The sequence below is a fragment of the Dermochelys coriacea genome, chromosome 14 (assembly GCF_009764565.3).
Source record: "Dermochelys coriacea isolate rDerCor1 chromosome 14, rDerCor1.pri.v4, whole genome shotgun sequence".
NCBI lineage: Eukaryota > Metazoa > Chordata > Testudines > Dermochelyidae > Dermochelys > Dermochelys coriacea.
Window position 1 is genome coordinate 33,767,968 of NC_050081.1, and position 17,384 is coordinate 33,785,351.

Genomic DNA, 17,384 nt, shown 5'->3' on the forward strand with positions numbered 1-17,384 from the left:
TGGCACCCTGGGCGAATTTGCATTTTGGTGCCCCTGGCCCCAGTGCGCATGGCGTGGCCCCCATTGCCCCGGCCCCTGTGGGCTCCCCATCCTCCCTTCACCCTTAAACTGTGCCCCTTTTGTCCCTAATCCCTGCATTCCCCTCCTGTGCCCCTAATCCTTACACTCCCTTCCCTCTACTCCTGTATCTCCCTCCAGCCCCCCTAATCCCTGCATTATGCCCTCTTCATCGCAATCCATGCACCTCCTTCCCTCCTACCCCTGTACCACCCTCCTGCATCCCTAATCCCTGCCCTCTGCCCTCTTCACCCTAACCCCTGCATTGTGTCCCCTTCACCCTAACCCCTGCCCCCTGCTGCACCCCAACCCCTGCACCCCTAACCTCTGCATCCCCCTCCTGCACCCACATGGAGAAACTGACCTGGATGCAGTGATGGAGCAGCTGGCATTGCTGCTCACTCCCCCACTGGACTGATGCTCCTCTGCCCCGTTCACCCCTAGAGGACTGTGAGGCGGGGGAGCAAGGTCAGGGTTCCCTGCATCTAGGTCACTTTCCCCACGTGGGCTGCATAAGGAGAGGGCATGAGAGCAGCAGCTCCTGATGCCTCACAGCATAGCCCATATGTGACTGTGTGTTGTGTTGAAGGGAGTGTGTGTGTGCCTGAGTGAATGTACGAGTGCGCTGTCTCTTTAAGAAAGCACTCAGGATTAGGAGCCTGAAGGCCTGTTCAGACACAAGCAGCTGCCAGCAGCTGGGGCCCCAGAGAGGCAGCAGCACAGACAGATTCCCTCTGTCCGGTCACCCCAGCTTAATGGAAAACGGGTACCTGGGGGGGCACCCTAACATCAATCCCCCCGCTCCCCCACACACACACCCACAGCAGAGAGGAGGATGCTCCAAGTCAGGAGTGGCCTAGGGTGGCTCCAGGGAGAAACTGCGGGGAGGGGGGACAGGAACAGCAAGGGCTACACGCGTGGAGCAGGGCGGCGGAGGGGCGCCTCTGCTCTGGAGGAGTCACCTGGCTTGACATTTCCTCAAACTGCCCCCAGCAGCTCAGGTCCCTCTTCCCCTATACGCTGCTGCTCCGCCTGCCTGCCTGCCCTCTGCCAGCCAGCTGGCTCTCGGCAGGTCAGGTGGGAATCAGGCAAACCCTGTGTACGGTGCCCCCTTTGGTGAGCTTCCCTGGGCCCCACCCCAGCCCCAAGGCCAGCCCTGGGGTGACAGAAGAATCAGGGGTGGATCACTGGGTGATTTACCTGTTCTGTTCATTCTCTCTGGGGCACCTGGCATTGGTCACTGTCAGAAGACAGGATACTGGGCTAGATGGAGCTTTGGTTTGACCCAGTCTGGCCGATCTTATGTTCTGCAATCAAAGGGGGGAAGTCAGAGGGATGGGCAGAATTTTTGCAGGGGCCAAAGTGTGTCCAGAGGAGGGTGAATCAGGGGAGGAAGGGGGCAGATGGGCAAAATCAGGGACAGGGTGCAGGAGGTGAGTTTCAGAAAAGGGGAGATGCCCGGCCAGACAGTAGCACAGGGTGAAACCCCAGGACAGGGAGGTGCCACGGGATCAAAGTTATCACAAATGGGGTGAGCTATCTGCCGTGGTTGCCAAAGTAGGGTATGGGTGGCTTTGAGATCCTGGCTTGCCCAGCCCAGGACCCGCATCTCAGCACTGCACAGCCCCACGCCTGCCTACAGCAGCTCTTCTCTGTCTGCAATGACGGACTGATCTGCCAACGGAGCCTTGATTCAGGGAAATATTTTACACACATGCCATAAAACAAACAGATACTCTTCAAGCGTGTTTCTGATGCTTCAATAAATTCCTGCTCAACTTCCATAGGTGTCAAACTTCTGTACAGGGCATCAAAGCAGCTCACCAAATGGCCTTTTCTGCTGTGCTAGATTGCCTGTTTCGGATTCCCTCTCCTGTCCCCTACGGGAACTGCAGTTTCAGTCCTTTTAATTTATTAAAAAAATAGTCCCTCACCAAAGGTTTCAGAGTAGCAGCCATGTTAGTCTGTATTTGCAAAAAGAAAAGGAGTACTTGTGGAGTACAGCTGTAGCTCACGAAAGCTTATGCTCAAATAAATTTGTTAGTCTCTAAGGTGCCACAAGTACCCCTTTTCTTTTTTCCCTCACCAAAGGCTCTTAAGCAAAGTAAGCTGTCATGGGATAAGAGGGAAGGTCCTCTCGTGGATTGGTAACTGACTGGATAAGAGATAGAAAGGGGGGATATGATAAAGGTCTATAAAATCATGACTGGTGTGGAAAAAGGAAGTATTTTTCACACAATACACAGTCAGCCTGTGGAACTCTTTGCCAGAGGATGTTGTGCAGGCCAAGCCTATAACAGGATTCAAAAAAGAACTAGATAAGTTCATGGAGGACAGGTCCATCAATGGCTATTAGCCAGGATGGGCAGGGATGGTGTCTCTAGCCTCTGTTTGCCAGAAGCTGGGAATGAGCGACAGGGGATGGATCACTTGATGATCACCTGTTCTGTTCATTCCCTCTGGGGCACCTGGCACTCGCCACTGTCAGAAGACAGGATACTGGGCTGGATGAACCTTTGGTGTGACCCAGTCTGGCTGTTCTTATGGTCTTAGTATGATTTTTGTGACAGTGTGTTTGGTGCTGTACAAACAAGAGGGCAATGTGATAGTTACTCTTGGGCGATTGCAGGCTAAGTCCAGCTGGGATTTCTCTGTTCCTTTATCCATCCATCTGCAATATGTTTTCCTCTCCATCCTTTAGCTAGGAGTTACAGCCAATCCAAATCCTCAGAGTGTTTATCTCTATAATACAAGGGCTCTCCCTCTACGTTTTATGGGCTGCATTCTGCTCTCAGCTGCACCAGCGCAAATCTGGAACAAGGAGGCTAACTTCTGATATGGATTTACTTCAGATTTACACCGCTGTAAATAAGAGGAAAATTTGACCCTTTCTGTCCAGTGTGTAAATCTCCTCTCAGCAGTGATGGACAGCATGCCGTCTACAGAATTATCTAGCAGAGAGAGCCGTGTTTGTGGAGTGAGATCTGGGTTTGAGTCCAGGTTCTGCTGCTGTGTTGCTGTGTATGGAGAAAAGTTGCTTTCCTCAGTTTCCCCATCTTTAAAACACTCTAAGCACCAGAGCATTAGGTATTCTGCACTATACAATGATACGCACTTGGTTTCTGACCCAATTAATATTTAATTATTTAAATGTAGTGGAATGGCTTTTACAAGAGAGACTGAGAGAAACCCATACAAGAGTACCCTATAGCTCAGTGGTTGGCTAAGTTCCTTGTAAGCTGCATGGCCATGCAGCAGACATTTGAGCGCCATGCAGGTGCTCAGGGAACCCGCCAAGCTGTGACCTGCTATGGCTGGGGGAGGGGTGCCTCTCCCCCGGCCCCAATCCAGCTCCAGACCTGTTGCGGCCAGGGGTTAGGCGGCACAAATTCAGCCACAGCACGAACCTGCTGCGGCTGAGGCGCCCCTCCCCCGGCCCCAACCCAGCCCTGGATCTGCCACGGCCAGGGGAGGGGTGCTCACGGCCAGGGAAGAGGGGCCTATCCCGTGGCCTCAGCCCCAGAGCTGCCACGGCGGGGAGAGGCGCCTCTCCCCCCAGCCCAGGTGCTGCTGTGGGGAGAGAGGACTAGGGGGAGTCCTCTCTCCCTACCGTAGCCCCTGAGCACCCTAAACCTCTCATCCTTGGCCCCACCCCAGAGCCTGCACCCCCAGCCAGAGCCCTCAAACCCCTGAACCCCAACCCTCTGCCCTAGCCCTGAGCCCCCTCCCACACGCCAAACCCCTCGGCCCCACCCCACCACATGAATTTTGTTATGTGCACCAATATGGCGGTGATGTATGTGCACCAATATGAAGGTGATGTGTCACACATCACCTCCATATTGGTGCACATAACAAAATTCATTCCACACGTGTGGGGAAAATTAGAGGGAACACTGGGTTGATGCACTCCCTACCCCTGAGGGGTGGGAACTCCCTGTTCAAATCTGGTCTCTGCTCCAGTTGGAGGCCAGATTCTCAGGTGGGGTAAGTTAGCCTACCCCTTCAGAAGCGTAGCCAGCTAGGGGAGTACATCCCACCCACCCCACGGCGCTCTCAGCCCAAGAGGTGGTGGTTTCCCAGCAGCAGACAGTGCTTTAACAAAGCGCTCGCTGCAGGGACAGGACAGCCCAGATGCGCCCGCTGAACTCAGTGTAGCTGAGATGCGGCTCTTTGCCCGAACCACAGGCTGCAATGCGGGTGTTGTTGCCTTCTTCTTACCCTTGAAACATGCTTAAAGGGACAGGGAGACATTCAAACCGCTGGGCTCACTGCCTTGCATCGCTGCTAGGCTCCCTCCTCTGATCCTGAAAAGGAGTCAGCAGAAAACTGCCCATTGCCCACTTCCTAACGTGGGCAGGAATGTAGCACTGCGGCTTCTGCACGGAACAAGTTCCAGCAGCGGCCGATGGGTGCTCCCTTGCCACACCCAGCCAAAAGACACTACATCTGGGGGGAATCCCCCACAGCTCCCCAGTTCCTGTGGGCTCCCTGGGATGCGGGAGGGAATCAATGTTGCCAGTCAAAGAAAGCCCCAGTTTGAGAACAGCATTGATTAAACAAGTTTTCCAGTGATCCCTCACCAGGCATATGTTGTACACAATACATCAGAACCATACACAAGCAGTGAACATGGGACACAGGGGGTTAGTCATAAGAGGGATGCAGCGTTGGGTGAATGCGGCAAAGAGAGTCTCTGTCATCACAACCCAGGACACTGTGGTAGATGGGGAGGGGGTGATCAGCTGGACTGTCAGGTTCCTCATCTCCCTCTGGCCTCAGTGATGGGGGTCGGCCTGGCTTCAAGGCTGCCCAGGTCTCTTGACATCCCCGGCTCCCTTCTTGCCTGCGCCCAACCTCGGCATCTCAGCAATAGGGAGATGCTTCCCCTCCCGCATCATTCTTTTTGGGGTGTCGTTCATGGTTCTTTAGATTTCAGGGGCAGCTTCACAAGAAACTCACTGGCCAAGTCTAGTCGCTCTCTGGCTCTAATGCAGCGAGTTCACAGTTCTCAGCCTCAGCCGTCTGGCTCTGAGGAGCAAACCCAGCAGTTCCCAGCTCTGAGCCCCACCCTTTCTCCTCCTCCCGACGGTACCTCTCTGCAGAGATCAAGCAGTAACTTCATTCCCCATTTCGGGCTCACTGTGAATGTATCTGCACCATCAGTGTTTGTGCTGAGAGATACTGACCACTGTCATTGTTCAAACCACCCAAAAAAATCTCATGACAAAGGGTTAGATAAACATTAAAATAAAATCTAAAAAAGGACGATTCTGGCAAACGATCATTTGTCTTGTGAAGTCATCAATGAATCTGACCTACATTCTGTCAAACTAAACTAATATTGAAGAATTTGACCAAATGGCCTTCACCCACAATCCAGGGCTATAAAACGCTGTCATGTCCATAAAGTGAAATATCAGAATCGTTTAAGATTCAAAATCAGGAAAATAAATTTACCCATTTTCTTCTGAAGTGACTAAACCAGCTTCATTTCTTGCCTCATTATTTGGTTGTATTAGTTGCAAAAGTTTTAGCATCAATATAATAAAAGAAAGAGAAAGAAAGACAAAAAAAAATTCCCATCTACAAATGATCTGGACTAGCCTAGCAAAAGCCAGGAAGCAATTTTACCAATAGATGGAAATTTTACAGGGCTATAAGATCTGAAAGGTAAAACTGTGCTTTAAGGTTCATTGGGAGTTCCCTGCCCACACCAGGTCTGTGACACTTTCTTCTCCAGCCCTCTGGGGTCTGACTTAGGATCATAGACATCAAAACTGTGATTCCTAAGCACTGAGAGCCAGGGACACAGTGGTAAGCAACACCGTAGGAGGTGGAGGGGTAGAACGGGGACAGGATAAAACTCTGCACTGCTGAGGTAGAGGCTGCTGTGTCAAGAGTGGAATGCGACAGTGATGGGGAAAGGAGGGAATCCTTTGGACTCACCCTATCGCCCCGAAATAGCACAGAAGCTAAAACACCACCTTTTACTGTCCCTGCTCCCCATTTTTTAGCATCTGGTGCATAAGGGAGAAAATGTACAAACATGAAATGCACGGCCTGGAGTAATGTGAGACTATCTGGGAATGAGACAATCAGGCCTCAAAGGGGAACTCAGGAACTAACGATCACTCTGTGAATGGGAGGGGGTCAGAACAGATAAGTAAGGGTATGATTTTATTACAGAGGTCACAGAGTCTGTGACTTCCAGAAACCTCTGTGACTTCAGCCCATGGCAACTTGGAGCCGCGGGGTCTCCTCGCCACCTGTGGTGGCCAAGAGCTACCCCCTAGAGCTCTGAGTTGCTGCAGGCCGTGAGAGTACCCTGCAGATGGCCCCCAGAGCTCTGAGTTACCACAGGCGATGGGGCCCGGCATCTCCCAGCTGCCACGAGCATCGAGGGGCCCCCAGAGCTCAGAACCACAGGGGGTGGGGAGCCCCCACAGCTGCCCAGCCACCAGGGGACCCAGAGCCCCAGCAGCAATAGAATCATAGAATCATAGAATATCAGGGTTGGAAGGGACCCCAGAAGGTCATCTAGTCCAACCCCCTGCTCAAAGCAGGACCAAGTCCCAGTTAAATCATCCCAGCCAGGGCTTTGTCGAGCCTGACCTTAAAAACCTCTAAGGAAGGAGATTCTACCACCTCCCTAGGTAACGCATTCCAGTGTTTCACCACCCTCTTAGTGAAAAAGTTTTTCCTAATATCCAATCTAAACCTCCCCCATTGCAACTTGAGACCATTACTCCTCGTTCTGTCATCTGCTACCATTGAGAACAGTCTAGAGCCATCCTCTTTGAAACCCCCTTTCAGGTAGTTGAAAGCAGCTATCAAATCCCCCCTCATTCTTCTCTTCTGCAGACTAAACAATCCCAGCTCCCTCAGCCTCTCCTCATAAGTCATGTGCTCTAGTGCCCTAATCATTTTTGTTGCCCTTCGCTGTACTCTTTCCAATTTATCCACATCCTTCTTGTAGTGTGGGGCCCAAAACTGGACACAGTACTCCAGATGAGGCCTCACCAGTGTCGAATAGAGGGGAACGATCACGTCCCTCGATCTGCTCGCTATGCCCCTACTTATACAACCCAAAATGCCATTGGCCTTCTTGGCAACAAGGGCACACTGCTGACTCATATCCAGCTTCTCGTCCACTGTCACCCCTAGGTCCTTTTCCGCAGAACTGCTGGAGGTGAAGGTGCTGGAGCCTTCTCCTTCCCCATTTTGTCACGGAGATTATCAGTAAAAGTCACAAACAGGTCACGGGCTTCCATGAATTTTTCTTTATTGCCCGTGACCTGTCCACAATTTTTACTAAAAATATCCATGACAAATCTTAGCCTTACACATAAGGTGCTCAGGGAGAGTTTACACTAGGAAATCGGGTGCAGGGTCACAAAGATGTGCTTGCTAATCCTGACCACATTTCCTACCATAGACACGCTTAGAGGCTGATGCTGCGGAAGTAGAGGTGGGATCTCCAGGTCTCCCACAAAAGGCCCTGTGGGAATCAGCCCCTCTCAGTGGTGCTGTCTGAATGCAGAGGGGGCAGGGAGAAGGGGCAGAGGGGGTGAGTGATGAGAGGCAGCATGTCTCTGCCTCATGCTCTCCCTCTCCTCTTATCCCATGATCCCCAAACACTCGATAGCCCCAGCACCCAGCTCCCCCTGCTTCCCAGCTCCACCTGCCCCAACCATTCAACACCCAGTGTCCTCCCCATTACCCATTGGCCTGGTCCCTTAATGGTTGATTCCCCAGAGCCCAGAATCCTGGGGAATGAGGGGAGGGGAAGAGTTACCAGCCCCCAGGGACACTCCTCCTGCAGGGAACAGCTCCAGTTAAGTGGGGAGCCCAGCCCAGGTGTCTAGAGTGAAGGTGGGGCCTGGCACAAGTGTCCTTCTCTTCATCTCCATGGCAGAGGGATCCCGGCTGGGGGGGGGGGGGGGAGACTTCAGCCAGGCAGAAGGAGCGGCTGGAGGAGTTTCTTTCTCTCCTTCCCCCCCGTGGCCCATCAGCTCAGCAGCCAGGGCTGTAGCAGGGAGGAGGGGCTGATCGGGGCTTCTCCCTCTCTGCCTGGGGTTTGCTTAGACCAGGCAGAGCCAGAGGATCACTGACCAGCAAATGCTCGGCTGCTGCTTTATCCTCACTCCTGCAATGGGCAGCTGGATAATTGGGAGCCAAATGCCCCTGATGTGCGTGGGAACAAGGGAATGGATTTTTCACTGTGGTCACACTTTATCAGGGCACTGTTTCTATGTTGTACAGAGGAGTCTCTGATGTACAGTATGGAGTTAGTTCCTCTTGGCATCTTTTCCAAATTGAGGACATCTCAGAGGTTTCTATCCTATGTAGATTTGTGAATGCCTGATACTCTGGGAACACCAAATGAAGCTTCCCCCACATTCGAGGTCTCGCTGTTGTGTGGGTCACTGATGTGTGAAGTCAAATTGAATCTTTTCCTGCAGTCAAGCTGTTTCTAGGATCTCTCACTCTTGTGGATACTCTCATGTTTGGTAAGCTCTGAACTCTTATTGAAGCTGTCCCCACAGTCAAGGTGTTTCAAAGGTCTCTCTCCCGTGTGGATTTTCCCATGTTTAGTAAGGTGTGAACGCTGACTAAAACTTTTCCCACAGTCCAAGCATGTATGGGGTTTCTCTCCTGTGTGGGTTTTCTGATGCATATTAAGGGCCGATTTCACACTGAAACTTTTCCCACACTCAAGGCATTTATAGGGTCTTTCTCCTGTGTGGGTTCTCCTATGTTTAGTAAGGGCTGAACTTGCAATAAAACCTTTCCCACACTCAAGGCATCCATAGGGTCTCTCTCCTGTGTGGGTTCTCTGATGTGTAATAAGCGTTGAACTCTGACTAAAACCTTTCCCACACTCAAGGCACTTGTAAGGTCTCTCTCCTGTGTGGATTTGCTGATGTGTAATAAGCTTTGAGTTCTGAATAAAACTTTCCCCACACTCACAGCATTTAAAAGGTCTTTCTCCTGTGTGCACTCTCTGGTGTATAATAAGTTGTGATGTCTGAATAAAACTTTTCCCACAGTCCAAGCATTTATGGGGTTTCTCTTCCATGTGAGTTCTCTCATGTCTAATAAGGGCTGATCGCTCATTGAAAACTTTCTCACAGTCAAGACATTTATAGGGTCTTTCTCCTGTGTGGATTCTCCCATGTTTAATAAGGTATGAGCGCTGACTGAAGGTTTTCCCACAGTCCAGGCATTTATATGGTCTCTCTACCGTGTGGGTTCTCCCATGTTTAATAAGGTAGGAGATCTGACTGAAAGTTTTCCCACAGTCCAAGCATTTATGGGGTTTCTCTCCTGTGTGGGTTTTCTGATGTATATTAAGGGCTGATTTCACACTGAAACTTTTCCCACACTCAAGACATTTATAGGGTCTTTCTCCTGTGTGGATTCTTCCATGTTTAGTAAGGGTTGAACTTTCAATAAAACCTTTCCCACATTCAAGGCATTTATAGGGTCTTTCTCCCGTGTGTATTCTCCTATGTTTAATGAGGGATCGATTTTCCATAAAATTTTTCTCACACTCAAGGCATTTATAGGCTCTTTCTCCTGTATGGATTCGCCCATGTCGAATAAGAGATGAACTTTCCATAAAACTTTTTCCACACTCAAGGCATTTATAAGGTCTCTCTCCTGTGTGGGTTCGCTGATGTGTAATAAGCTTTGAGCTCTGACTAAAACTTTTCCCACACTCAAGGCATTTATATGGTCTGTCTCCTGTGTGCACTCTCTGGTGTATAATGAGTTGTGACTTCTGAATGAAGCTTTTCCCACAGTCCAAGCATTTATGGGGTTTCTCTCCTGTGTGGATTCTCTGATGATTATTAAGTTTCGTTCTGTCAACAAAACTTTGCCCACAGTTGAGGCATTTATAAGGTTTGTCACCTGTATGGATTCTCTGATGCTTAATAAGGTGTGAGCGCTGACTAAAAGTTTTCCCACAGTAAAGGCATTTATATGGTCTCTCTCCCGTGTGGATTCTCCTATGTTCAATAAGGTATGAGTTCTGACCAAAAGTTTTCCCACAGTCCAAGCATTTATAGGGTTTCTCTCCCGTGTGGATTTTCTGATGTGTATTAAGGGTTGATTTCACACTGAAACTTTTCCCACACTCAGGGCATTTATATGGTCTTTCTCCTCTGTGGATTCTTTCATGTTTAGTAAGGGATGAACTTCCAATAAAACCTTTCCCACACTTGATGCATTTATAGGGTCTCTCTCCCATGTGGATTCGTCCATGTTGAATAAGGGATGAACTTTTGCTAAAACTTTCCCCACAGTCAAGACAATTGTAGGGTTTCTCTTTATTGTGACTTGTCCGCTGGTCTGTGGTTTCCTTGGGATCCTTACATCCTCCGCCACATTGAATGGATTCATCCAGTTTCTTCCCAGGATAGTTTCCCAGCTGCATCTCTGATCTGTGTCGATCTCCCCAGGCATTTCCCTGCTCCAAGCACTGGGAAAAATTCCCTTCAGCTCTTCTCAAAAACATCTCCTGTGGTTCCACTTGCTCAGGCCCTTCCTGGTGCGGATTCTTCTCCTTGTTCTTAGTCACTGTCCTATCACCTGCTGGGAGAGAGAGAATCCAGACAGGAGTCACTGCCTGTGCTGGGGAGAAAGGACAGAAAGGGGAATAGCAAAGAGGGAAAACACCACACAGTAACTATTGGGGAGATGGAGACATTGGATTCTGCCTCCACATCCCATCCAAACACTCCCAGGGAAGCAAAGTCAGGGAGGAAATTCCTGACAGCTAACAGGGTGGGTGGGAAGCTCTGACTTATATTTGCCTTGATGATAGGATACCTGCCTGTGTTCCCTGTAAGCTGTGGGCACTGCATGTGTTCAGGTGCCCCTCCCCACAGGTTGCTCCATCCTGCAGATGCTCCCAGGGTTCTCCTGCTGGCTGTGCAGAGCGGGGGTGGGAGGGTGCTGATGTCAGGGTGTCCCCCCCTCCCCCTGTTCCCCATCTCTGCAGAGCAGGGCAGAGGGGACAGCCTGGCTCAGAGGGACTCGGAGCTGATTCGGTCTGAATGGTGGTGAGTGGCTGAGTGCCTTTCTTAAAGGGACAAAGCACTGTTTCTGAGATTTCCCCAGCAGCCAGCTCACTCTGTCTGTCTGTCTCCCTCTCACACACACACTCACTCTCCCCTACCCATGTACCACATCTCCGCAGAGCTGGGGAAGGCAGACAACAGGGCTCAGGAGAGCATTCAGTGAGTGTCTTAAACAGACGGCAAACTGCTTTCCCCAGCAGCCAGCACACACATTGTCTCTGTATCTCTCTCTCTCTCTCACACACACACACACACACACACACACAGAGTCTGTGTGTGACACTCTCCTCTCAGCACCTACTTGTATTATTGTTGATGTTACTTCTTGCAATACACATATATTCTCTGTAATATTATTCTTTCAAAGCGTGTTATTTTAGTCTTTTAACTGTCCATGCATTTCATAATTTTTATTTCTTTTACATTTAAATTGTAACTTTTAAAAAATATATATACTGTATCTAGGTTTTTTGTTTCTACTGGTGGTGCACATAGGCACATATCTCAGTGCACATAAAATTTATTCCGCACATGGATTGAAAAAAATTAGAGGGAACATTGCATGCTGACTGCAGCCCTGACCTGGGTGAGATGGGGCAGAATTGAAGGCTCTCGCTCACAGCACATTTTGGGAGTCCCAGCTTTTTCCTTCACTCACCAGTTTCTCTGTCAATTTCCCTGACTGCTCACCTGTGCGGGTGCTGCTCGGGTTCTCCCTTTCCTTGGCAGTCTGGAGATCCGGGTCCCACGGCTCTTCCCCTTCTTCCAGACGGGCGATCAGGTCAGGTTTGGGAATAGGGAATCCTGCACAGGGGGTGGAATCAGGTAAGGTCAGGGCGCATGGAGTCTTGGCAGAGTCTCTGTCACAAGGAACCCGTGTTCCCTGTAAGCTGCGTGCTGGAGCAGCCACCCAGGAGTGACTGAAGTGCCACAGTTGATTAGGCTCCAGATCCATTCACATCCAGCAGGCAGCGTGGATTCAGGTGCCCTCCCTCCCCCCCACCCCACAATGTAGTCCTCTGCCTTGGAGCCCCTGTGGCTCCTGGAACCCTCCTGCTGGCTGTGCAGAGTGGGGGCCGGGGGGTGCTGATGTCAAGGTATCCCTTCCCCCCATCCCTGTACCCCAGCAGGGGAGACGGAAAAGCCTCGCTCAGTACTCTGAGCAGGACAGGGTCTGAGGTCTGAACCCCACACACAGAGTCTGCTTCCCCAGCACCCAGCAAACACAATCTCTGCCTGTCTACACACACACACACACACACACACACACAGAGTCTGTGCCTCTCTATATACACACACTGTGTCTCCATGCACATAAACACAGTGTCTCCACACGACCACGCACACAGCGTTGGTGTGTGTCTGCATGCACATACATGTGTACACACACACATCCAGTGTTTGTGAGTCTACATGCACACACAGAGTGTTTGTGTGTCTACACTGTGTCTCTACATGCACACACGCAGTCTGTGTTTCTACATGCACACACACAGTATCTCTACATATACACACTATGTCCACACACACACACACACAAACTGTCTCCACACACACACACACACAAACACAAACACACACACTGTCTCCACACACAAAGAGTCTGTGTCCCCCAACCACACACACACACACACACACACACAGAGTGTCTCCACACCCACCCACAGAGTCGGTGTGTCTCCACATACACACACACAGACACACAGAGTCTGTGTCTCTCTACATGCGCACAAACACACTGTCTACACATACACAGTCTGTGTGTTTACACACACACACACAGTCGGGTGTCCCTACAAACACGCAGTGTCCACACACACACACACACACACACACACAGAGTCTGTGTCTGCATGTGCATACACACCATGCCTCCACATACGCACACCAAGTCCGTGCATCTCTCCACACACACAGTCTTTTACACTCACCTCCCAACACATACTTGTGTTATTGTTGTTTGTTATTACTTCATATTTCCTGCAATGCACACATATTCTCTGTAAATTTATTCTTTCAAAGCGTGTTATTTTAGTGTTTTGACTGGTCTATGCATTTCATAATTTTTATTTCTCTCTTAAATTTAATTCATTGAGTTGTTAGTTCTAAAATATCTAACCTGTCCTGGCTGGAGTAATTATCCCTATTGTAACTTTTTAAAAATATATATTATATCTAGGTTTTTTGTTTCTACTGGTGGCGCACATCCGCACATAATTTATTCTGCACATGGATGGAAAAAATTAGAGGGAACATTGCAAGGAACATTCCCTGAGTTTAAACTGTCCCAACATGGGATTGTGGTAACTCAGACTTCTTGGGAGAAGCAGACATCCTGGGGTGGGGGTGTTGTTACACCCTCACTAGGAGGTCTCAGGATAGGTGTACTCTCAGGGACTTGCTTTCATACACAGCTCAGGTGTTCAACTCCTGCCTATTTCCAAGCCTACAGAACCTAGAATCCTCCCCACGGATGGAGCAAGGAGAACGATGTGTGAAGGAGAAATAATACAGAGAGGGCAATACCCTGCTTCTTACCCCTTGACAGCTGGTAAAACAGGGATGAATTAGCATGTCCATTAGGTGTCTGACTCCCCTGTTTCCTTGAATGGGGTATAGAGATCTCACCCTGGAGCTGTGGACTACGCGACCCTCTTCCTCTAATCTAACTGACTAGGGAAGAACCTGACCATTCAGACATGTAGACCCCGTGGTTTTCAATAGCTGAGGCCACAGGAATCCCTTACCCAGCGAGGTCACCATCTCATAGTTCTCCTGCATGACGTCCCTGTAGAGGGCTCTCTGAGCGGGGTCCAGCAGAGCCCCCTGCCCCTGGGTGAAATACACAGCCACCTCCTCAAAGGTCACCGGCATCTGAAACAACAAGAGTCCCCCACTCAGCACCTGCTGCCCCAGCCACAATCCCGCTAGTTACGGGGGAGAAGGCCCAGAGAAGCAGAATCCCACCCCCACTTAGAGCAGCCAGGAGGCTTCAGGGGGTGGGAGAAGGTGAGAGCTCCTTGTCCTCCCAGCAGACGGAGCAGGGCAGGGTCTTCTCATTTCCCACCCACCTGCCAGCCACAGGCTGATACGGGAAGCTGAGCTCTGAGTCGGGGACAGGGACAGGAACCCCGGCAACTTCTCTTCGTATTTCACAGCAGCCTCTGGCCAGTGGGGTCAGGCTCCAGCACTGGGAGTCTGGTCAGTTTTCCCAGCCCTACCCAGGGGGGTGCTTCCAGTTTGAGAAATGGGGGAACGTTCCCATCCTCACCAATGGGCCTGTTCAGAAAATCAGGCTCCAAGTTGAATGTGTCCCAGGAGGATTATCACATCCGTTCCCTCCCTGCCTCCCCTTGGGGGTTTCCTGCCCCTCCCCCTGCACAGCAAATCCCCCTGCAGCTCCCTGAAAATCCCCTACCTGAGCTGGCTCCATCACAGCCATTTCCCTTCCCTGTCCCCTGGGAGACAGGACGATCTGGAGTGAGACGTGGAAGTGATTCCTCAGCCTGTCAGGGCGAGAGGGGTGACGGGGGAGGTTTCAGAAGGGGCTTGAGTCCATTTCACACCCCGATTCCCCCAGGCTCCCTCCCTGCAGACAGACGCTCTGGACTCTGCCACACTGGGAAAGCCCTCGGTCACTTTATTACAACACAGACCCAGCCCCTCCCACCAGCACTGAACTCCTGGGACACTTTTAAACCCTCCAAGGGACAGAGTCACTAAGACAAAGGTTAGAAAAGAGCAGAATCAAAGGAACCACGTGGGGGATTCCCCCATGAGCCCCTGATGAGGGCAGTACATCCAGCTGCTCCCCTTGTTCCCAGGGGAGTCAGTCTCTCTGTGTCACTGAGGACAGCAGCTCTGGAACCCCCAGACCCACGGGGAGCCCCTCCCCCTTCAGTACAAACTCACCAGCAGGTCCCTGAAAGGGGCCCTTTGTGCAGAGTCACTGTCCTGCCCGGCCCCAGCCCTTTCCCCGTCACCTGAAGGTCTCTGGCTCAGGAGCTGTTGTCAGAAGAGCCTGGGGCTGCCCCAGGGGGCTAATTCCAGGTCCAGCAAAAGTCCCCACATGGACTGGGCCAAGGGGGGGGTTAATGAAGGTCTGTTCCTGGCACAGCCCCAGCTGGGGAGCAGCAGTTTCACACTCTGGGCTCTCAGGTAGAGGAGGCAGCAGTGTCTGACCCAGGGACCTCAATTCAAGGGCTCTGACATCAGGAGCAGAGAGAGACACACACCAGCCTCCTCCTCCTCTCCCGTAGCAATAACCGGAGCCCTCTGGTGGCAGCAGCTAATGACTGAGCCTCCCGATCCTGCCCCTGCAGCCCCCAGGGACAGGCAGGCAGAGGCTGATCTCATTGGCCCCTCCGCACTCACCCCCCTGCCAGCGTCAGCAGTGACTCCGGTCTGACTCCGGTGTGGCCGAGATCTGAATCCTGCCCGGAAATCAGACCAGGGCCCTGGGGAGCCCCGAACACTCACGAGACAGACCCCAAAATCATGAATGTGTCTGAAAATCATAAATTGGGAGCAGGGGGTGTGTAGCGGGGGGGAGGGGGGTGTCTGGATATTTGCCTTGTAGCTTCTGAGCCCTTAGATGGAAGCCTCCACCTCCAAAGCTTCATTGACTAATTGCGCTACAGAAATTCCCGTCTGGCTGCTGGGTGGGGCAGCTCTTCCCCCTCTCCTGCCCCATGGGGTGGGGGAGCTGCCCTTGTACCTCTCCCTCTCATTCTCCCCGACCCCTACCCGGTTTCTCCCCCTTCCCCAGTCTGCTCTTGCTCTCACAGTCTCCCCCCAGATCTCCCACCCCACATCCCCCCTTTTCCTTCGCAGTGCCCCCCACTCAGAGTTTCCTTCTATTGCAGCCCTGTTCCCATCCGCCCCATAAGTTTCCCCTAATTCCCCTGCATCGCCCCATCCTCCCTTCAGCGCCCCCCCGCCCCATCCCATCCTGCCCCCTAAATCCCCCCCCTTACCCTCACACCCCCCCGGGCCCTCTTCAGCACCCTCCCGAGTGTCTGTCCCAGCCCCAGCCCCAACCCAGCGCTGCCCAGGCTGGCTCCCCCCGCCCCGCACACAGCGGCAGCTGGCGGCAACTTTCCGGGGCCCGGGGCAGGGAATCGCAGCCGGCTCCGCGGGGAGCAGCCCGGGGCCAAACCCTCCCCCTGCAGCCCGGGGGGGACGGGGGGGCGGGTCTCTCTCACCTTCCCTCCGAGCGGGGCCCCCCGGGGCAGGGGCCGGGCCGGGGGCTCTGCCCTGGGGGAGGCTCCCGGGGAGCCGCGGGAAGGGCCCGGCTGGAGATTCCCCTCTCCCGGCTGCAGCCAGGGCTCCGGGCTCCCAGCACCAGCCGCCGGGGCTCGGGGATCTCGCCGGGAGCCAGAGTCGCCGCAGCGGCTGCGAGTCACTTCCTGCGGCCGGGCCCCAGGATCGCTCCCCCCAGAGCCGCCTCCCAGCCGCTCCCGGGTCCTAGCGATATCCTCCGAACTGCACTTCGCCTCTCTGTGTCTGGCTTCTGTTGACTCACAGACTTTACATTCAGAAGGGCCCATCATGATCATCTAGCCCAGGGGTTCTCATGACCAAATTTTTGGTGGCCTCAGAGTGTTGCCAGTAGCTCTCGCTGGTGGCCGCGCTGACACTTTTCGCTAAAATACTTAATTAACTTTAGGAAAAACCAATAAATATGCACAGAGGTTCCTGGAGGAATGGTCCCCATATGGTGGAGATCTTTCCTGGCTTATACCAATCAAATAGCAGAAGGATCTGAGTCCTTGCTCCCACACCCTTCACCCAGAGGCCTGCCTGCCCTCCAGGACTCCCCTTCCACTCTAGTCCCTGAAACCCCGATAAGGGACTTATTGGGCCCAGGATTCATGAGCAGCTCGATCCCCAATTTTGTTGTGATCATTCAGGACAGGGACTAGGGCGTCCCCACTCCAGATGCTTCCCTGACCATTGCATAGAGTTTAGAACCAATACAATTTATTAAACAGCAACTAATTAAAACAAATTAAGGGGAAAAAATGGGAAAGGTTAAAGGAAAAACCATGACCCCGCTCTGTGGGATGAACCACAAACAGGCATTTCTGAAATGTAAGGAAAATTCACAGTCTGTTCCTCACACGTCCCACTCCCAGGCCCTGGCTGTGCTGCAGGGATGCTGCAGGCTGGACACTTGCTCTGGTGGTGTCTTCACGCCCTGATGCTCTCAGTGGCAGGACCTTTCTTCCTAGCATC

At 52.1% G+C, this 17,384-nt stretch overlaps 2 protein-coding genes across 16 annotated transcripts in view; one reads left to right on the forward strand and one right to left on the reverse strand.

Moving 5' to 3' along the window:
- LOC119843336 (butyrophilin subfamily 1 member A1-like) overlaps positions 1 to 17,384 on the forward strand; it is a 1,931,986-nt gene that overhangs the window by 583,488 nt on the left and 1,331,114 nt on the right. The gene's annotated exons all lie outside the window — the stretch shown is intronic.
- LOC119843287 (zinc finger protein 850-like) overlaps positions 7,256 to 17,384 on the reverse strand; it is a 1,467,609-nt gene continuing 1,457,480 nt past the window's right edge. For 7 of the 15 annotated variants that reach the window (XM_043496601.1, XM_043496602.1, XM_043496596.1 and 4 more), the window contains one exon: positions 7,256 to 10,659. In XM_043496601.1, the coding sequence (XP_043352536.1) occupies positions 8,534 to 10,659 (2,126 nt within the window). In that variant the 3' untranslated portion in view covers positions 7,256 to 8,533. Of the gene's footprint in view, positions 10,660 to 11,837; positions 11,952 to 13,078; positions 13,119 to 13,894; positions 14,022 to 14,565; positions 14,726 to 16,351; positions 16,564 to 17,384 lie in introns of those variants that run through there. The other 8 variants (XM_038372452.2, XM_043496603.1, XM_043496607.1 and 5 more) reach the window with 8 other exon arrangements.